Source organism: Protopterus annectens, chromosome 4.part1 (genome assembly GCF_019279795.1).
Source record: "Protopterus annectens isolate FY-2018-M chromosome 4.part1, PAN1.0, whole genome shotgun sequence".
NCBI classification, from domain to species: Eukaryota; Metazoa; Chordata; order Ceratodontiformes; family Protopteridae; genus Protopterus; species Protopterus annectens.
Window position 1 is genome coordinate 433696605 of NC_056734.1, and position 23100 is coordinate 433719704.

Below are 23100 nucleotides of genomic sequence, written 5' to 3' on the forward strand. Positions count from 1 at the left end.
TTGGGCAGTATGAATGGATAGGGCCAAGGGTTAAGGTCCCCCTCAAAGTTGAGTGCTTTCTGTTTCATTTATTGTATCGTGCTGCTAGTGTAAAAAGCACCTGCTATGTGCTTCACAGACTCCTTTAATGTGATTACTTCCATAGCTTTGTACAGTGTAAGTCGAGAGATATGAGAGTTCAAGTCCCCTCAGGGTTGCATAGAGGAACATCACTGTTACTATAAGGTATTAGTTTCATGACATTTGCATTATAATATATGTACAATTGTCAGACAATGCGGATGACATAAATGCTTTTGGTCAATATGTGTTTGTTACTTTTCTGTACTTACCAATCATGTTTTTTTTACCTTTGTATCTTCAGTTACTTTAGGCTGATCTATGTGTGCTTCATACCCCCTTCCCCATTGCCTTCCACATCCCTTATTGTATCACCCCATCCCTTTGCAGTTTTGTCTATGTTATATATTTGTTTCTGTGGCCCTGTAGCCTCACTAGCTCTTCTATCCTCATGCCTTAATTATACTTCCCTTGCTACACTCCACACGTATCTTCACTGTAAATATGCACCTTGTCTTAAAAATTCTATCTATTGTATATAACACACGACAAACATAATTTTATTTAGCAACACAGTGCCACTTGTTCCTTTTTACAATCACTGCACATGCTATAATTTGCTTCAGCGCATAGCACAAACCACTTTATATTCAACAGCATAAGGCTGTACTTAACATTTTCAGCAAAGTGGAATATTCATGAAGCTTATATGGTTAACATTAGTTTCCTGTCATTTGTCTATTCTGTTATGCATAGCATAGCACAGCTCTCTACCCACAAGTTAATTAATGCAATATCGTACGCATTTATTAAATGTATCACACACTGCTCAGCTTTGTATGCACAATGATTTAATACAATGTCTAAAGCCTATATTAATTTAATAGTGCACTGTACTATTTGTTTTACCCCAGAAAAAAACAACAACTATATTAATTCAGTTACAAAACATCCCATTTGTTATATCACTCACACTACAGCAACTGTCCAAAATGATATGATGCAACTAAAAATGTTACCGTTAGTATTAGTGTTTTGTTTCATAAAGATGAAACTAAAGTTTCCACCATGATGTTCTACATTGTTAACAGTCTGTGCTCTTTTTTATATTTAACAGCAAAATATGGAATATTGTTTTCATGATCATGGTAATGTATAGAATGGTGCTTCACAGTGATTATAATTTGCAAAACAAACTGTTACATCCACAAATAACTTTTCCCTCACTCATCTGCTGTATCACGCATAGAACTGCAATCATTCCAAAAGTGCAGAACAAAATGTTACAACTTCACTGATGCTTTCAATTCCCCCATTTGCTGTATTCCATTGAATACTACAATCATTTCAAAATGTTATATATTGCTTTTCCTAGAGTATACCATGGTCAACCAAAGAATGTTTGCAAATGTAAATTTAATGTGCAGGGAATGCCATTTGTAGGTGTTATTATTTATGTGCTATACAACACAGTATAATTAACATTCTGTTTAACATCATAATGGTATATGTTGCTTCTTACACTCATTTCAAAATGCTGACTGTTGCATTGACACACTGCATATGAAGAATATCTTTCTGCTCAACATTACAGTGCCAGTGTGGAACATTGCCATTTTCTGTGATCATTTTAAAATACTGAATGCATACATCATTTTTTTTCTCTCATCTAATGCATTGTTCACAATATTAAATCATTTCAGAAATAGAAATCAAAATGTTACAGCTTTATTGATTAATTTCCTGTCCTGACCTACAGTGCAGACAGCTTCTTATTTAACAATACTATTTATGATGCTTTGATGCACAACACAGCACAAACAACTTTCTATTCAATAATACAGTGCCAATGCAGAATGCTCTTTTCAATAATTTTTAAATTAGTGATTGGCACTTCTCTGTAAACATAAAGTATTGAATGTTGCTTTCCTGTGAACATAAAGAACAAATGTAATGTTATGACTCCTCTAATTATATCTCCTCTGCCACATTGTGCACACCATTAGATTAATTTCAGAAGTGTAACACAAAATATTACAGATCAACTGATTAGTTTCCCACATTACATCTGCTCTGCTGCTCACATCATTACAATGATTTGCAGTAGGTGTGTGGCTTTCTTTGGTCATAAGACACCACATAAAATGTTGTTTGCACAAATTTAAATTAACTACAAAACATGAGCTGTAGTCTGCATTAGTTATATGGTGCAGAGAGCTAGACAACCAGCTTTGTATTTAACAATGCAATACTGCATGTTGATGTCTTGCAGTCAGTTTAAAATGCTGTATATTGTTTCTTACACAGCAGAGGATGAATGGATTTTTATTTAGCATACAGTGATGGGGCTAATGCCAAGCAGATTACTAATTTTGTGTATTTGTTTATATAATGTTTAACTGCTCCTTACCCTTTTACCATTGTGTTGACAAAGGTGTATCATAGATTACCTTCTTTAAACAAATGGTGGGTTGCAGTACTACACAAAGTGAAAAGGGATTTTACTATAATTTATTCATACATTTGTTCATTCATTCATCACTTATCATTTACTCACTTAATCCAATATATATAATCACTGAGGAGTCAGATCCTGTCCTGGCCCTCAGTGGACACAAGGCATTGAAGGCCATCTTCAGTCAGGATCCATACTCTCACATGCATACCTATGGACAATATATTTCAAGGATAGGAAATTCACCTACTTCACATTTTTGAAATGTGGGAATGAATCAAAGCACACATAGAGAACCCAAATAGATACAGGGAGAACATACAGACTCCACATAGAAGGAACTGCAGCCAGAAATTGGACGGGAGAACCAAACACTGAGATGCAGCAATGTTAAGACCTGTGTGTCTCTGTCACCTGTTATTAGTATCAGTGTAATTATTTAGTCTAGTTGTTTGGAATACATTTTCTTAAGAAAGCTTCAGATGCCTCTCTTGCCGTTTACAAATTCAGTAAATGTTCTTTGTGAATTTTCACCATTTAGATTTATGACATTTTGTTTATTTTTCTTCTCTGTTAAAAGTTAAAATTGGTAGTTTTGTATAATATTATGCATGAATTTCTGCTTGCTAATATTGGTAGGCTATTCCCTCTACCTTGCTATGCTGACTTGACCTAGTTAGCACTCTGCTTGAGTTAATCCCTGATATCATTCCTTTGACTTAATGGTCTATGATACAGTAGTAGTGGGCTCTAAACAAATATTTGTACTATTTATTGCAATTTCAGCTTTTTAGAACTATATTGTCAAGGAGGCTTTTACAAAACTATAGATGCCATTGTTTTTAACTGCATGTTGATTTCTTGAAGTTTGATCTATTGACTTGTAACATCCTGTTAGCCTTATCAGGTTATAATGCCTAAACAGAACTCAATAATGTGTGCATTTTCTAGCCCACACAAAACTAGAAATTGCTTTTCAGCTATGTTAAGAGATTCACAAGATGGTGCATGCAAGGCCTTTTGTCTGTGTGTGTGTGTGTGTGTGTGTGTGTGTGTGTGTGTGTGTGTGTGTGTGTGTGTGTGTGTGTGTGTGTGTACATGTGAGATAAAAAATAGATTTTGACACTTAAAAAGAGTGAACACATGCCTCTTTGTCAACTTTCTTAATCACTAATACTTCTGAGTTTAAGCAATGTTAATCAGAATGAAGTCAAATGGCACAACTTGCTCTAAGGATCTTAACCTAGCCTGTGACGTACACAGAATGTGCTGATGAGACAGATATATCTCCCAGAGATTCACGCTCTTCTGGAGTAAACTTTCAATTAATGTGAAGCAGAGCTCCTGATTGACCCAATTCAAGTGCATCCTAGACAAATGGATGGGAGACAACAAATTCACACCGGTGATGGTACCCATGTCCCTCATGGACAGGGGTAGTCAGTGCTGATCATAGACTCAGTCTATGAATTATGTCCATCTAAGCCAACAAGCAACTTGGAATTAACATGGTTAGGCTTGTAAGGGCTCTAGAACCTCTAGCCTAGCATCCTCCTATGAACCTATGAACCTATAAGAAAGCACTGTGGTCAAAACCCTGTATGTTATTTATGCCTTCATTTCTAAAATCCTATAATTAAAGCTTGGAGTGTCTAATACCTTTATAAATCATATACTTGATCTCATATGATGATATACATGGAGTTTACTTATCAAGTGGCTTACTCCATGCATTATATGTTCATATCAGCTCATGGCATTAATCAGATTAATTCAAACAAAATAAAATAAAGCTTTCTGTATATCAAACGACTGTCTGCTTTTTAAAATATCCATCCCCCCTTCACACACACGCACACACTTTCTCTCCCTGTTATACATATATATGGCTCAGATCCTAACAGAGTATACTGTAATGTATAGTACAGTTTAAACCTGCTTTCCTTCTCTGAGAATGTAAAGCAGATTTACACAGTAGTACATGTTGATTTACTATAGTAAAAGATGCTATAATATGAAAATGTCATTTTAAATGGATCCCTTTACACTTGACTAGGACCTCTAATCACCTTCTCTTCTAGGTTATCACATCTTCTGCCTTTTAAGTCTTTTTTAAAGATTTTGAATCCTTTTATCATTACAGACTTTATGAAATTTGGAAATATAAATGCACAAGGGCACAACAACTTGCAATACATTCCCTGGATTTTTTAAAGGTGACAGAAACAAAGCAGGTGTCCAGCAATGTGACAAAGTTATAACATGTATAATCAGGGTGTGGTGAGTGTTAAACATTTCAGTTGTTACAGCCACAAAAAGAGACTATTTAGCCTAAGGCTACATAAAACCTAATGGTGAGTTGCTTGAAAACTGACAGGTGTTGAGGAAATATCTTCTCATTATATAGGCAGGATTTTTTCTCCAGCGTATATAAGCTGTAATGTGATCTTAATATGAAATGTTTCATAGTGTAAATATTTTCATTTGAAACTAAAAAAGGATTGAATAGCTTCTTAATGAAAGTCTGGCACATTTGTGATCACCTTATAAAACACTGGAAACACTCAAACCCAAAGCACATTCAAAACTAAGAAACACATACATAACAGCTTTTTAACAAGGTGCAAGTGTTCTATACCTCTCATGTTGGGGGCTGCATCCCCACTTTCCTGATAATATTATATATACCATCTCTGAAGTCATACTGTCTTGAAGGGAAAAGGTAAATCCCTAAAATATCCTCCCCAGAAGTGATTGACAATAAGGAGTAAATCATTACTTTCGTACAGGAGATATTCCAATTATATCATGCCGAACATTTAATATTTTTTATGATGGGAGACTTTAGATGATGTGATAACACAACAGAATGGACTAGATGAATGTAGCACGCTTGACATTTGCATTTATATGACAGAGGCTTTTTTAATGGAAGCAAATGGACATTTTAATGAAATCCTTTCTTGATGAAGCAGAACTCGCTAAGTGACATTTCACTAATTGTGACATTCATTACCACTTGAGCACTGATTTTTAAAGTTATGTGCTAATTTTGAAACTGTTTTGCTAAACTAGATCACCTTTTATTAGCATACAAAAATTATCCTTAATACAGACGTGCACATTGTTTGAGCTGCTTGGCAACGTTACATCATCTAACTCAAAGACAGCACATGATGATTTCTAAATCATAGACATATGCCCACATTATTTTGCCCCAGTATATAAGAAAGAACAACTCTGATACAAAGCATATTTTAATCATTTCAGAAACTGCTCAGTCATTTGTATAAGTATCATTTGTTTGTTTGTTTTTTCTCCTTTCTCTGTGTCTTTTGCATGAGGAGAAGAAAAAGGAGTTAAGTTACTAACTGCTGAGTTAAGACAATGGTGAGTTACATACAACGGTAAGTGCATATGAACAACACAGTGTGAGTATGGGCCAATGGAGGGATACACCTCACTGAACAAGATACAGAACAGACTCCTGAAAGATTTAGAAAAATCTGAGAAAGAAAGTTAGAAAGGAGAATGGTGACTTATATTTCTAGCTTAAGTACAAGGGAAAGGCAGGCAAATGAAAATGAAAACAAAATATCATTTAAAAGTTCAAGGAATTTAAAATCGAACACAAAACCAATGGACCACAGAGACAAAGAAAAACCAATAAATGTAAAAATCTCGGAGCACAGGATCTCAATAAAGGCAGACTCACTGTTTGTTCAAAATCGAACCAAATGTAATCCACTCAGTGAAGCAAAGATTACAAAAGGTTTAGCGCTTTCATTTCCTAACCGGAAACTTCTTCAGAACAACATAATTACACATAGCTCACTAATTTATTAATTTATAGTCAGAATTAATTCGGACTATAAATTAGTGAGCTATGTGTAATTATGTTGTTCTGAAAAAGTTTCCGGTTAGGAAATTAAAGCGCTAAACCTTTTGTAATCCTTGCTTCACTGAGTGGATTTAGATTTTAAATTTAACTGGAACACAAAATATAAGCTTATGCATGGTGACAAAGTCTTGGAAGAGGAACTCGCATGGGACTTTGAGATGCCAACATACAGCATGGCCAGATTAACAAAGGGGCTGATGAAGCTGTAGCTTTCAGGCCTACATGTCAGAAACAGCCCTACTATTTCTTCTCGCAGTTAAGTATGAAATTCTGTTTGTTTGTGTCTTTCGGCTTTTCCCAGTTAGGGGTCACCACAGCGGAACTCCGGTCCGCTAATGATTGGTAGTGGATTTTTACGTACCGCGTTACCAGCCCTGATGCACAACCTTCAATGAAGGCACGTCCCATTCATGTATGCCTCCATACAGAAGACGCTTTAGCTGAGAATCGAACTGACAACATCTGGCTATGAGGAGACAACACTACCGCAGCACCACCACCGCAGTTATTAAGTATAAAATTCTGTGGTATTGTTAATACAAATAAACAAGTCACTTAAAATTTTCAGCTCCAGATTCCGGAGGTTCATAATCTAACATTAAAACACAGGGTTGATAAAAATAATAGGAGCAAGCCGTAATCTTTGTGAAGAATGTTTACTAATTTAAAAGAGTACATTTTTGATGCATTTGGTGTCAAAAATATTATTTGCTTACAAAGTGTGAGCAAGAAAGCATGGAAAATTTGATGTTTTGTCATAGAATTCCTAATACTATAAGAAGTATGCCTCAGAATCTAATAGACAAGATATGCTCATAATTATATGGGAAATTGTATCATTATTATGGAGGAAATTAATATACTTAACATAAACTGGAAGAAAGGAGAAGTAAGTATATTACACAGCAGATGACTGATTGCTTTTCAATGTGTGATTTAAATCAGCTAAAAAGGCATCTTATTAAGAAAGAGTAAGATGTTAGGCATATAGGAGAGATAAAATTAAAACCCTGGGGGTAAGCGAACTCTTCAGAAAATAACAACATAATATTATGGAGCTTATCATAAGATGCAATAAGGATCATATAACACTTGAGAAGGCCCTTTATTGGAGTTCATATTAAATTTTCAAACTGAATTATGCAGTACCACTAAGTTAGCAGTAGACAATGAGGCCAGAGTAAGAAAGGGTCACTGCAGGGATCCTACGTGGTCTGTTAGATCACTTTGGTGGGTCATATCCACAGCTTAGCTGTATGCTAATGAGGCATTTTGGGGTGCAGTCTATGCTAATTAGCCTTGTGTCAGCACAGGCGAAAAGTTCACATTCATCAATGGGTGAGATCACATTTGAGATAAGTGCTGGGGAGTTTAGAAGACAGATAGTAGGGGAGTGCACTTGTGTATGCATGTGTGAGTGTATGCAGAGAGATAACTGGCCTCAGATGAAAGTGTTTGTATGTGTGTGTATCTGTGACTGTGGGTCTCCTTTGGTGGTTGAAGTAAAGGGGGTTAATGAGGGGGGTAGGTAGAGCAGGTGTGTGTGTGTGTGTGTGTGTGTGTGTGTGTGTGTGTGTGTGTGTGTGTGTGTGTGTGTGTGTGTGTGTGTGTGTGTGTGTGTATTTGTGTGTGCATGCATGTTAGAGAAGGTGAATGGGTGAGTGTGTCGAGAGTGTAATTGGGGGGCTTGACTGTATGTCTATGTGTTTGTGTGGAGGGAAATGCCATACCTCTAAACTCCTCTAGACAAATGAGCAACTTCTGTAATATTGAGTGGGGGTGATTCTAGACACCAGGGAAATGTAGGTCCTTTAAAAAGTTAACACAACAACAGATTTGCAGCATAAAGGATACATGAAGTGATGGGATCCTAGACTCCAAGGATAATGTTTAAATAACGCACTAAGGTTACTCAAAAAGTTAATGGAATGATGGTTTTGCAACATGAAAGACATATAGGGCAGGGGGAACACTAGACACCAGCTGTAATCTTAAAATAGTACTCTAAGGTCACTAAAAACAGTTAATAGAACAACAGTATTTCAGCAAGAAAGATGAATGGGGGGGGGCACTAGACACCAGGTATGATTTAAGCTGACTTAAAAAATTAAAAGAACAACAGTTTTGAAATATGAGCAATTTAGTACTCAAGTCATTTACAAAGTTAACAACAGGGAAAGAGCTTCAAAACCTTTACCCTCAACATGCAAAGCAGTTGGTTAGCACTACAAAGCCTTAGTTCTCTGAGCCACCACTACAGGGATGCTGTTTCAATATTACCCTAAGTCACATAACAAGGTAAAAGAAGAACAGGGAAAAGGTTTGAACCCTGTACCCATGGCACACAAAAACAGTGCCCTAATAGAGTTTTGGTCCTCTGCACTACTATTAGACAACAATGACGTAACTTGAATATTATATTGCCAGCTAAACAAAGTATCATTAAATGGTGGAAAAGTTGAAAAACCTGTTCCTGTGGCATGCCAGACAGTTAATTAACAATTCAGACTATTGTAGATTAATTATATTTTCTGAACTATAAGAAGTGTGACACTTTTAATGTCTGGAATAATAGAGTGACTGTAATAGTCTTAGAGTTATGAGGAACAAAGCAGGGGCAAAACCAGGGTCAGTTATAAGGGATGGGGATATATCTATATGGGGGTCATCATATCTCTATAAACGGTCATGTTAAAGACTTCTGGACAAAGCCAGGAGGATCACTAGATGACCACAGGGATAATTTTGAAGTATCACTCAGAGACACTTAAAAAGTCAACACAGCAATGTGTTAGTTTCAGTACACTGAGAAGGGTGAAACTCTAATGTCTGGCATTATTGACTGACAGCAATCATCTGTGATTTATGAGGCACAGTGAAAAAAATGAGAGAATACATCAGAGGCATTCTGTAATCTTAGAGACAGTTAGAAAGCATGGTGGTATGTATGCTTGTGTTTGAATATATGTATGTGTGTCTGGGAGAATGGCTGAGGGGGGTGTCTTGTTTCAGCATGATGCATGGGCCACCAGAGCTGCTCACCACTGACTAGCACCATGTAATTCACAGACACGCATATTAGTCAGTAATGAGGTCTTTCTTCATTGCAGATAAGATGTCTCTGATTCACATTTTCCACAATCACAGAAACAGTCCCTTTTGTTTTTTTTTTTTTTTCAATAATCATTTTTTATTATTTTTCACAACCATATTACAAATTCACACATTATATACAATATATACAAAATGCTTCCACTGGTTAATTTCACATATATATCAACCTCATGTATTGATCAAAGGTACAGCACTAACAATCAAAAGGAAAATAATTAAAAAAAAATAAATAAAAAAAAATCCAACATTAACAAATCCAAGCCAACAATCTGTCTTTTCTGTACATTTTCTGTCTAATCTAAGGTTGATTTAGACTATATTCTGGTTCCCGAGAAAAAGTGGATAGTAACCTCTTAAGCCAAAATAATATTAAAAATTTGCTCCCAGATTTTTATGTTGTTGATATTTTTCTTGTGATCGAAACAGTCCCTTTTGGACGCAGCTCTTCCCACCCACAGTGGAATTCATTCTGAATCCCAGAGAGGGTCTTCTTTCACAACAAAGCTAAAACAATTTTTTTTTAGTGGGGATAAACCCTTTGCACATTGCATCATCCTGTATTTTCAATGATAATAACACTCACAGCACTGAAGGGTTAAGGGCAAACTTTCCTACCTGCAAAGTTTAGTAGTCTCACTCACAGTACTTGCTGTCTGATACTCAACAGAATCAGTATTGGATCAAACATAATCACCAAATCCAGTTCTAGTTAAAGTCACATTAGTTAAACACATGTAGCCTGCATTACTGTTTTGTTAATATGTTTAACTATGTTGTAATTTAATAATTCTCTCAAACAAAATGGGATAATATATGAAGAGATGGTATAGGAAAATGCATATTAAAATATTTCCCAGAACAGCTGTCTGTAAGAAATAACTCTGATTGATAAAAAGGTTCAGGACAGAAAGAAGGCAAACATTGTCCCTGTATGTATATCAGATGAAAAAGAACATAGGGTACTTAAACACTCAGTAGATTAAAATTCATTCTCTGCAAACTTTAAAGTAAAAATTAAAAGAGGCAATATCTGTGTGTACAGTTTATAGGAATAATGCAGATATGCTGCAATTTAGCTTAATAAATGTTAGTCCAACTCTTTAAAACTAGCTATACATGTTAAATTATGTTAACTAAGGCCTTTGACAACTGAGCATCTATGTAGCTTTAATGGATTTATCCTAGTTGTTATATTCAAACATAAACCGTTTTTATTATATAGAAAAGGGCACCACCAAAAGGTAAAAAGTCAGCCAGATAAACACCATCCACAGCCACCAATTGCCAGAGTGAAAATTTAGTGCACCTAGCCAGATGTGTGTCCTGTTGAGGCATTCTGCATAAGTAAGACCAATCGGAAATTACGTGAACGTATAAGGGAACACACATATCATATACATATGGGCTCTGAGTCCACCGTCTTGGCTAAACATAACAGTGCCCTTGGCCTCACACACACTTTTATTTTCTCTGTTGTGCAGTTTGTTAGACCCAGTCTATGTGGGGGTGACATTAGAACATATACAGAGGAGTGTGAATTGAGATGGATAGTTAAGCTTAGGGCCGATAAGGTACCTGGCCTTAATGATAAGGTACCGCTCAAACCTATTCTCCGTAGCAGGAGGTTGGCTGTTAATAGAAGGTATTTTAATGCTGGCCGTAATGGCCCACTATGAATGTTTATACCTCTAATTCTCTATGACTTATGCTAGTTATTGAACTGTTAGAGTTTGATATATCTAGCTATTTATATATATTTATTTAAATCATACACGAGCATAATATATATATATATGTACGCTTTATAGTTCTTTTATACATTTTATACATTCTATACATGTATTATTTATGTTTTGCACTTAGTTTTTATCATTTATGAACCAGCTTTATTTGTGTGAATGTGTGTAGATTTGTGTTAGCATTTTATATGATCCATTAATTAGCTCTGTGTGATGTCAGATGCATTTTAACGTATGGGAGTAGTTGTGATACTATTTAACTTGTTGGTTTGAACACATTTTTAATGTCTGATGAAGCCTGTACGGTGAAAGCGCTAACTTTTTATTAAAATTGGGCTGTTTGCAGAAGTCCGCGTCTGTATCATTTCTGAACTACCTTGGAATATCTTTATTTTTTGATACTGCAAGCCGTGTTTAACTTCTGTGGATGGTGTTTATCTGGCTGACTTTTTGCATTTTTATTATATCTTTATTTTATTAGTTGACCAAGAAAGTCTGACTTGATATAAGCTATTTTTGGTGGAAACTTGGGTCAAAAAGCACCTAAAAATACAGAAATGTACAGTATATAAATCGTGTAGTTTGCAATACATAAAGCAAATAAGTAAAAGTAGAATAAGTACTAACTTGTTTGTGTATTTACAGTATGTATTACTGGGTACCCTGCAGTACACAGAAATCAGAAACAGCAATTTAAAATAGATAAGTGAAGTAAAGACTATTCTCTGTTACAACTAGGTCAAGATACTAATTCAGTAAGAATTATATACATATTTACACAAGCTGCTAGATCACAGTATGTTGGATTCCAAGCATGTTCTAGATCCTCTACCATTCCACTGTTGTGCAGATAATATGAAGGTGAAAGTTTAGCCTGGATGGTGAAATTTGTGCTATACTTTACAAAATGGAAGCCAGAAACATAAAGGAGGACAAAGAACTTTTGTAAAATACTTAATTTATGAAGCAAATTAATCAAGGTTAACCCGGAGGTGTACCTGAGGTGTGCAGCTTGTATAACCTTTCTGTATTCAGAGACAGCCCTACTATGGTAGTTTTTCATGAGGAAGTGCAGCACCACAGTGGGCTGTCTCTGTGGCTCTGCTAGATGCTTATAAGGCATTCCAGGTGATAGGCATATGCTAATTAGCAATGTGCATTCCCTCAGAACCGCCTGTAATAAGATGTTCTTCATGTTTCACTATTGCAGTCATCACACTTGAGTTATCTGCCTGCAGGTAGCCCTCAGTCGGCCCGAATACCAGAGACTTAGTATTTCTGCGTCAGATGCTGTCGCTCCAGGACTGACGTCAGGTTATCAGGGTATAAAACAGGCAGCCGACGCCATTACATCAGTCTTTCTTGCCGAGGAGCTTGAAGCAGAAGCGGTTCGCAAGTGCCGGTCGGTCGCTACCTGAATTTTCGTTTACGAATTTAATAATCCTGAAGTCTTCAAAAGCTAAGTACCCTGTTGGGGATGCTTTTTTCTTGCTCTAACCGACGTCAGAAAAAGTTAACAATTGTCTTGCCTGTGGAAAGCAAATACCTCACAGAGATTTTCATTCTTACTGTGTCACCTGTTTAAGCCCAGACCATGACGTCCCTCGCTGTCGGTTTTGTGCCTTATTTAACGCCTGAACCATTCATCGTCGAGCTCTCTTTGTCGCTAAATTCCTTCGCTCTCGATCTCCATATTCTGAAATGGCTTCAGTAAGCCATCCGATTACCGATATTCCAAAAAACGTAAAGATAAAGACAGAGACAGACCGCATAGGTCCAAAACTGCTGATGACACTTCAGTTAAGCTAGTCACCAGTCTGCTGGTACTCAGTGAGGTGCTTTCACAGCCCCTGATGCCCGCTTCAATGGATTTGCAGGCCTCTACTGAGACCCATTCGGAGTCCGGTATGTTGCGAGACTCTTCATCGACTATGGAACCTGTGTATGTCTCTACCTTGGATGGGTCTGGAGCCACTGAACAGGCACCAGCTTCTAAGGCAGCTATTCACTCAACCGGTGTTCAACTCAAACCGATGACTTCTTTTTTAACCAAAACTACCGAATTTCTTAGGCCCAGAGTACTCACTACACCTAGAAAACCGATGACGAAAGCGCATGCACCTGCTCCCATGCCACAAAAACAAATGCTTAGAATGGCTGAAGACCTTATTATGCTGATTAGGGGAAGTCAGACTTCCCCTGCTAAGAGGCAAAGAGTCCAGTCCCCTTCAGCTTCTACAGACCAGGAGTCCAATGACTCTGAAATTTCTGATTATGAAGACATGCCCTTATCTGCTTATGAGGATTCAGATGCAGAGGAATCCATTCCCTCTGCCTCCCCTCCAGAGGATTTTTCTTTTGGTGAAACCTTGCATACCTTACGAGAACATTTCCACTGGGAATGCCAAGACTATCCTCAGTCCAAAAAGAGACTCAGAGAATTTCTAGAGCTACCTCAACACAGGCCCTTAGAGAATTTCTAGAGATACCTCAACACAGGCCCTTAGCAATACCCCCTGTCCTGGATGTTGTGGATGATGTTTTTTATGGAATCCAGTCTTACTCCTGACACTTTACCTCCTGCCCCTAGGAAACCAGACAGGTACTTCAGAGTACCTGACACTCACACATTTCTTTTCAAGAATCCTACTGCTGATCCAGAGATCATTTCCCAGGGGCCTAAAGGTATCAAGGCTACTACACCCAAGAATCCCACCCCTTCAGACAGGGATTCCAGAGCTTTGGACAGATGGGGTAAGAAGGTATATACCTCTGCAACTCTTGCTATTAGGGCATTGAATTGTCAGTTTCACATGCTGAAGTACCAGCAACATATTATGGAACTTATTAAACAAAAAGTGGCAAGTTTTTCAGACTGTGCAGAAAATCAAGAACTGCAGGAGATTATGCACTCTGCAAGCCAAGTCAGCAAGCATACTTTGCAGTGTGGCTTTGATGCCCTAGAAGCATCTTGCCAGGCAGCTGTCACTGGCTCTGTACTGAGAAGACATGCTTGGCTGAAGGAGGAGACCTTGCAAGACCATGTCAAATCAAAGTTACTAGAAGCTCCTTTGAATAAGGACTGCTTGTTTGGCACCAAAGCAGAAGAGATTCTTAAAAAGATGGAAGAAAAAGCTAAGTCTTTGCAGACTGCTAAAGAATTGTTACAACTGCAATCCCCTAGATTCAGTAGGCATTGCCCTTCCAAACACTGGTCTATTCCATCCCCCTCCAGGCCTTCTCAAACCAGACCCAGGGGAAACAGACCACCCAGACTTCAGTCTCAGGGTATGCAGAGATCTAAGCAATGGAGTGCCCCCATCCCTAAAGCAGGGAGTGGAAAGCCACCTCCTTACAGAAAAAGCTCACAATGACTTCTTTACTCCACTCCCCATCCCTGCCGAATTGCTTGTGCCCTTAGGAGAAAAACTTGCCCTTCATGCAAAAAACTGGATGTCCATCACTCAGGACCAGTGGGTCCTCAACATTGTATCCCAGGGGTACAAATTTTATTTCCATTCACTGCCAACCCCAAGCGGGTTTCCAGACCTTCCTCCAAACCAGTGGGCAGAGGCTCAAAACCAAGTACTTTCCCTGCTCAATATCAGAGCTATTCAGCCAGTTCCAGTAGAACAGAAGGGTCAAGGATTCTACTCCAAACTCTTCCTGGTACCAACTGTACCCAGGAAAGAGGGCTCTTGGCACCCAATCCTGGATCTTTCCATTCTCAACACCTTCCTGATGGTAACAAAATTCAAGATGCTTACCCTGCAACAGCTTCTTTCTATGCTAGCCAAGGATGCCTGGTTAGTCACCCTAGACTTAAAAGAAGCCTATCTGCATATCCCCATTAAGGGAATCATGTAGGAAGTATCTACGTTTCAGGGCAGGGTCTATGCATTATCAGTTCTCTGCACTTCCCTTTGGCTTATCTACTGCGCCCAGAGTATTCACAAAATGCCTGGCTCCAGCCATTGCACACTGCAGGCAGAGAAATATCCAAATTTACCCGTACTTGGATGACTGCCTAATTCAGGCAGACAGTCAGGAATTGCTGCTGCAGCACCTGACATTTGTGAAAAACCTTCTCACTTCCTTGGGGTACACCATCAACAAAAAGAAATAAAAACTGGTACCCAGTCAAAGGATTGTATTCCTGGGAGCAAGCTTGGACACAACTTCCCAGATGGCATTCCTCACCACAGAAAAACAAGTCTATCTGACAGACTACTTCAAACAAATGGCCACCAGAACCCAGCTATCTGCAAGAAAAATGCTGCAAGCCCTAGGGTTCATGGCTTCATGTATACTGCTGATTCCATATGCAAGACTGCATATGAGAAAACTCCAAAGGTACTTAAAAAGTCTTTGGTGCCAACATTCTCAGGACCTGGAAACAGTCATTCCTATCATACCCTGTCTAAGGACAGAATTCCTCTGGTGGGCAGAAGCATGCAACCACCACAAGGGACTGCCATTTGCTCAACCCCAAACCACCCAGACCCTAACCACAGATGCATCAGACTATGCCTGGGGGGCACACATGGACAGTATATGTATTCAGGGCCACTGGAGCCCAAGTCAAATTCATCTGCACATCAACCAAAAAGAGATGCTAGCTGTTCAAAATGCCCTGACAGTTCTCAGATCCCTAATCTTTCCAGGACAACTGCTAATAAAAACAGACAACACAACAGTTTTGTGGTACATCAACAAGCAGGGGGGAACCCATTCCCACCCACTCTGCAGGCTAGCCATGGCCCTGTGGAACACAGCCTTGGACATTCAAGTCCATCTGCAAGCTTAATTCCTGCCAGGCAAACAAAACTTACTGGCAGACGACTTAAGCAGAAATCTCCTAGACCCACGAGTGGCAATTGGAGCACAGCACCTTCAACCTTCTGATCCAGAAATGGGGATCCCCAGAGGTGGATCTCTTTGCCTCCGCCTACAACTACCAGCTCAGCAAATTCTGCACCAGGAATCCTCACAACAGGGCCTGGAAAGTGGATGCCCTATCTTTTCAGTGGGCAAATCTCTCAATCTATGCCTTCCCCCCTCTGCCCCTCCTTTCAAGAGTATTACTCAAGATAAGACAGGACAGATCAAGGACAATTCTGATTGCCCCGGACTGGCCACACCAGCACTGGTACCCACTCCTGCACAGCCTGACATCGATGTCACCCTGGCACCTACATCAGAATCCAACTCTCCTCTCTCAGCAGGAGGGGCAGATTCAGCATCCATAACTGCAAACCCTAAATCTTGCAGTCTAGCTTATTCCTTGAATTCTCCCCAGCGACCTTAGGCAAACAGGTGCTGGATGTCATTCTTGAAGCCAGAAGACCCAGTACAAGAAAATCCTATGCTGATAAGTGGAAAAGGTTCTGCTGATGGATTCAGTCTAAAGGAAAGGACACAACACTGCCCTCCCTGCCTCTAATCCTGGATTACTTAGCAGATCTACTCCACAGAGGCCTGTCCTTCTCCTCCATTAAGATCCATGCCTCAGCCATTTTGGCTCATTACAACACTGAGCCACCTCTCTTCTTGCACCCTCTTATCAGACAGTTCCTGAGAGAGGCAAACAACTTAAGACCACCAAGGAGAGCACCCACTCCTGCTTGGGACCTTAACTTTGTACTGGAAAAGCTCACACTTCCCCCTTTGAACCTGCTGCATCAGCAGAGTTAAAGTTCCTCTCTTGGAAAAAGCCTTGCTTCTGGCCATCACTTCAGCTAGAAGAGTGTCTGAGCTACAAGCACTGATGGCTGTGGAACCCTTCATTATTTTCCATGCTGACAGGGTTTCCCTCAGGACTAACCCTTCCTTTATGCCTAAAGTGGTGTCCAGTGTGGCTCTCAATCAATCCATCCATTTGCCAGCCTTCTTCCCTAATCCTCAAAATAAAGGGGAAAGGATCCTGCACTCCTTGGATGTGCACAGACAGCTCAGATTCTACCTTGATAGGACTAAGCCCTTAAGAAAATATGACCAGCTACTAGTCAGCTTTGCAACAGAGGCAGAGGGCAAGGCCATTTCAAAACAAACTATTTCCAAATGGATAGCACACTGCATCCATTTCTGCTACAAGCACCATGGGAAATCAAACCCTCAGGGGGTCAGAACACATTCCACTAGGGCAACATCTACCTCTACAGCATTTTTCAGGGGAGTCCAAACCAGGGATATCCTGGAGACTGCTACCTGGAGTTCTGTACACACCTTCACTAAGCATTACCACCTGCCTATCTTTTCCAAATCCAGGGCAGGATTTGCTGCAGCAGTCTTGCAAAGCATACCAGCCCTAAGTCTTCTTGACTGTCTCCACCCTTCTTCAGCTTTGAGAATCCACCCAAGTGTGATGACTGCAACAGTGATACACGAAGAACATAGTACAGTTTTGTACACCTACCATAAATGTAGATGTTCAAGTATTCACTGTTGCAGTCCTGGTTTCCCTCCCTCCAGCCCCCCTGGTTCTCTCTCTCTCTCTCTCTCTCCTATATATGGCTATTACTAACCCCTTTTGGGGTATTGTTATTGGTATTGACTTTTTACTGGTGGTGTTTTCCCCACCATAACCTAGCTTCCTATTGGGGGGCTCCTGACATTTGGGGCAAGAAAAACTGATGTAATGGCGTCAGCTGCCTGTTTTATACCCTGACGACCTGACATCAGTCCAGGAGCAACAGCATCCAATGCAGAAATACTAAGTCTCTGGTATTCGGGCCGACTGAGGGCTATCTGCAGGCAGATAACACAAGTGAGATGACTGCAACAGTGAATACACTCGAACATCTACATTTATGGTAAGAGTACACAACTGTACTGTATTTATGCAGCCAAGTAATTCAGGGAGTCGCTTGGCTCTTCAAATTAACATGGCCACTTGTGTTATGAGCATAGCCAAAAGCTTGTCTTTATCTTTCATGGTAGAGGATAGATAGTGCTGGGAGGCATGTGTGGGGGGAGGAGGGCTGTGTGTGTGAGTGCATATGTCACTGTGATGTTTGTGGGGGGGCTGTGTATGCGAGTACATGTGTGACTGTGATCTGTGTGGGGGAGGGCTGTATGTGTGAGTGCATGTGTGACTGTGATATGTGTGGGGGAGGGCCGTGTGTTTGAGTACATGTGTGTCTGTGATGTGTGGGGGACAGCTGTATGTGTGAGTGCATGTGTGACTGTGATGCATGTGGGGGGAGGGCTGTATGAGTGCATTTGTGACTGTAATGTGTGTTGGGGAGGGCAATGTGTGTGACTACATTGTGACTGTGATGTGTGTGTGGGAGGGCTGTATGTGTGAGTACATGTGTGACTGTGATGTGTGCGTGTGGGGGGATGGCTGTGTGTGTGAGTGCAAGAATGATTGTGATGTGTGTGGGGGGAGGGCTGTGTGTGTGACTGCAAGTGTGATTGTGATGTGTGTGGGAGGAAGGCTGTGTGTGTGCATGCAACTGGGATATGTGTTGGGGTAGGGCTCTGTGTGTGAGTGCAAGTGTGATTGTGATGTGTGTGGGAGGAGGGCTGTGTGTGTGAGTGCAAGTGTGATTGTGATGTGTGTTGGGGTAGGGCTGTATGTGTGAGTGCAAGTGTGATTGTGATGTGTGTTGGGGGAGGGCTGTGTGTGTAAGTGCAAGTGTGATTGTGATGTGTGTTGGGGGAGGGCTGTGTGTGTAAGTGCATGTGTGATTGTGATGTGTGTTGGGGGAGGGCTGTGTGTGTAAGTGCATGTACCAACATGTTAACTACTACAATAAAGTGCTGATCTGCACGCACGGTATTGGTAGTTAACGATTCAGAGGCATGGCTTCATGAACATATATGAAACAGACTACACTACGCAGTTCGTCCATAGAGTTGTCCATTAGTATATGCAATATAAATCTGAATGGACTTGCACTGGTTCATGTAAATATGTACTGCATCAAGTATTATTAGACAGTTTTGTGCACAGGATTAAGGCTACAAACTGCTAGTGATTGTATTCTGTTTTGTCTTCATTGTCACACATTTCATGTGCCTACTGTGTGATTCTAAGTAAGTCATTTAATCTAGTATTCCCAGACCTCTACTGATAATAAGTGCCATACCAAATGGATGACCCAGTTAACAAAGTAAACAGATAAAAAATAAAAACACATTCAATGGGAATTGTGCAACAGGAATGGAACGTGACATGTATCATCAATAAAGTGCAAGAGGCAAGAAGAAAAGGTTACTGTAGTATTTTTAAACATTTTTACTTAGAGTATCTTTCCTGCTGTATGGGAGCAATAAGTCATAGCATATAGCAGTTTGAGTAATAGCTACCATGTTCCTAATATAATGTACTAAACTGTAACAGTTTATAAGTTCATACTTCAACCTGCCACTATCCTATAGTTTTCTAAAGGAAATAAGAGCAATAGGAGTCTATTGATGCATGACATTAGTAGCACAGGTGTCACTAAGAAAGTGGATACCTTTTTATTATATTAGTATTCTAAACAGTATAAACCCAAAGCTTTCTGACCTTAGCTAGTGGTGCAGAACTGACTTTATGCATGTGATTCTCTGCAGCTTTGAATATGCACATTCCCATCTCTCTCTCTTGATTTGTTTAACTGCTTTCGTATACAAGATCTTACAGTAAGTGAAGTAAAGGAAGGCTCAGGTTTTCAGCATTGTATCAGTGTATAAACAGAAGGTAATTAAACGTGCACCCATTAACCTATACTGAGCAAAATATGTAGAATATGTTTAAAGCCCATCTTTGAGCTGAATGTTTTTACAGTACTTCTTGAGTGACAAACAACACCCATTTTGAAGAGCTGTCTATTGGAAAGTTCCCCTTCCACAAGGTGCAGCCACCTCAAAGTTGATTACATTAGTAAAGGCAATTCTGAGGGGATGAGGTAGATTGGAGTTACAGGGCTTTGCCTGCCATGGGAAGACAGTTTTCAAATTCTACTGCAATCATTATATGATCCATGTGGAATTCAGAAAATTATCTTTCCATCTCATATCAGGGAATCATGGAATATTAACTGTGCATGACCACTAAAAATGAAGGATCCGAGAAGACTTTTATCTTGTATTTCATATTAATAATTCCACACTCTTGCTAATGCACAGACTTAATTAATTTTGTATTGAATATACTATATAATTATGTGGCATAAATGTACTTATCTGTTTTCTAATACACAGATAATATTATGACAGTGAGGCGGTATTCAGTTTCCTCATTACCACCTTCTCTACGTGGAAGAACACATGCCAAACAAAACACTAAAAACAAGAGTGATATGGAGACACAGCGGGAGATGAACTTGCTTGAAACATCATCTCTTGTGGAACTTACCAGAAAGGAAGACATTTTCACAAAGTTAACAACAACAAATTATATGTCCAGCCATCACGTTACCAAGAGGAAAAATATCCAGGAGTACATGCAGAAATGCAGGTAATAATACACAGTCTGTAAAAAAACAGAAGTCAGAGACAGAATAAGGTTAGACAAAATGTGAGATTTTAACACAGCTATATTTTACAGAGACAGACACAAACAAGCTGTAGATTAACTAGTTGTATTGCATCAAGCTTGCATTTTAATTGTTTTCCTGCAAAGTGTTACAACAGTGCAGTGACTCAGGATAGCTGCAGTGTGTCACTTGGTCCCTGTATCTGACAGCTGCGAGTTGTTTCCATATTCACAGCATTAAGTTGAACAGTTCTATCTTATCTCCTTTTCTAATTATCCTTTGAATGAACATAACACCAATGTGCATCCCAGGTCTGGAGAGTAGCCATTGTGGGGATGTGAGGGTTGCATTTTCATTGTTTTTAATGATTGTGTTATCTAATTAGCCTCAAGAGCTAGATATTGCCATTCTGCACTCGAGTGATTCACTGGTGGGTGTGAAGAAAGAGTGATGAAAATCAGTACATCCAGAGCAAAAATGATGATTCTGTATTGGAACAGAGCAGATTGCAGTCTCCAGGTGAGGGGAAACCAGTTACTTCAGGTGCAGGCGTGTTAAGGATCTTGTGGTCTTGTTCATGAGTGAAGGTAGATAGGATCTGGAGTTTAACCAGTGGACTGAGGTAGTGGTGGCAGTACTGCAGGTATTGTTCTGGACTGTGGTCGTGAAACAAGGGGTGGACATAGATCTCAACTTATTGGTCACTCTGTGTCCCCAGCCCCCCACTATGGAGAAGAACTTTGGGTAGTGAATTATACAGTGAGATCAGTCATACAAGCGGTCTCTGCATTATAATTGTGCTCATATGGTGGGAAGGAGTGAGGAGCATGTCAGATGCCCAAAGAACCTCACAATACGCTCACTGTTCCTCTTTGTTGAGTGAAGTCAATTGAGTTGGGTTGGGTACCACGGATGTATACAGCTAAACACCTCCTAAAGGCAGTTTATTAGGCATATCCCACTGTTATAAAATTATTGGACAGATCCAGGGCATATTGAAGGGATTATGCCTTTATGTTTACCTAAGAACATGTGAGGATCCCACAAGATAAACTGAAGACTGCTGCTGAATATAGGGAAGTTGGATCGACCCTGCTGTCCAACCAGGTATAAAGAAAAGAGTGTTTCATTAGGCAGTATATTTTGTGATTAACTAGGTTGCTTTTAAAAAAATGGGTAACAGTGAGTCCTTTTCTAAAAAGCAGGAAATAAAATGATCTTAATTTTAAATGTTATATTGGACAAACAATATGCTATCCTGCAGTTTTGGATGTGTAAGATAAATGTCATTAATTGTAGTTGATTGTGTTTTCCCCACTTTAAAATATTAAAATAACTTCATATATAATCAAGAGCTGAAGGCAGGGTGAGTTGCTCCTATCTTCTGTGTTAATTTTTCCTCCTGCATGCATAATCATGTAAATATTCTCTCCACTCTTAAAGATCTGTCTGACCTGAGTCGTGTTGTGTGTGGCTGCATGTGGTCATGATGCTGACCTATACTCCTGTATGTTGCATAAGTCTACTTTTGTGCTTTTCACATTGTTGTGTGATCCTGCTTTGTTTTTTTCTTTGCCTGTTGAAGCATAATACTGTTGTGGGGTGAGTTTTGCTGGGGTCAGTATGCCACACTACTGCTTTGGTCTAACAGTTATATTACTTGGCTGTTTTTTTTTACTTCCTGTAGGCTGCTGTTTATAATTTTGACCTGTCAGCATCCCCTTTCTGTTAGTCTGCTTTCATTCCTGTACTGGGTGTCTGCTTTCCTTGACCATAACACCATTATTTTAACCTATGTTTTTTTTTATTTTTTCATATATTTTCACAGTACTTATCTTTCCAATGACCAGGTGACCAACTATTTGTGACTTGCTACATGTGTAATCCAGTATAACTGGTAGCACAGGATTAAAAGGGTGAGGCAGAATAAGTCATTTATGGCCGTTTCTCTTCAGTTGGATCAAAGGTTGGGGAGAAGCCATTAACATGCAGAATCCACCAAGAGGAGGCCATAGGAATGTTATTTCAAACCCTCATGCAAACTACACAGTGCAGATTCAGAGAGCTTAAACAAAGTAGTGCATATTTGCGGAAGTTTTGATTTTGGCTTTTATACACACATGTTCCAAAAAAAACACAAAAACATTTCCACCAAGAATACAGCAGGTTAGACAGTACTCACAGTTCTTTTCCTACATAAGGCAGCACTTTCCCCAGGACTCAAACAGGTAATTCTCAGTTGGGAACAATTGGATATATAAAGAATACTGCTAGCTACAGTGTGGGGAATGAAAGGATGTTCTTCGTGTTTCACTGTTGCAGTCATCACTTTTGGGTTATCTGATTGCAGTAGCCCTCAGTCGG

General features: G+C 39.4%; 1 protein-coding gene across 1 annotated transcript in view; it reads left to right on the forward strand.

Annotated features, from left to right (window-relative positions):
* The window catches only part of LOC122800901 (putative coiled-coil domain-containing protein 195), an 88025-nt gene that overhangs the window by 37562 nt on the left and 27363 nt on the right, over nucleotides 1–23100 (forward strand). The window contains exon 2 of the mRNA XM_044070244.1: nucleotides 20462–20717. Coding sequence (XP_043926179.1) covers nucleotides 20462–20717 — 256 coding nt within the window. The remainder of the gene's footprint in view (nucleotides 1–20461; nucleotides 20718–23100) is intronic.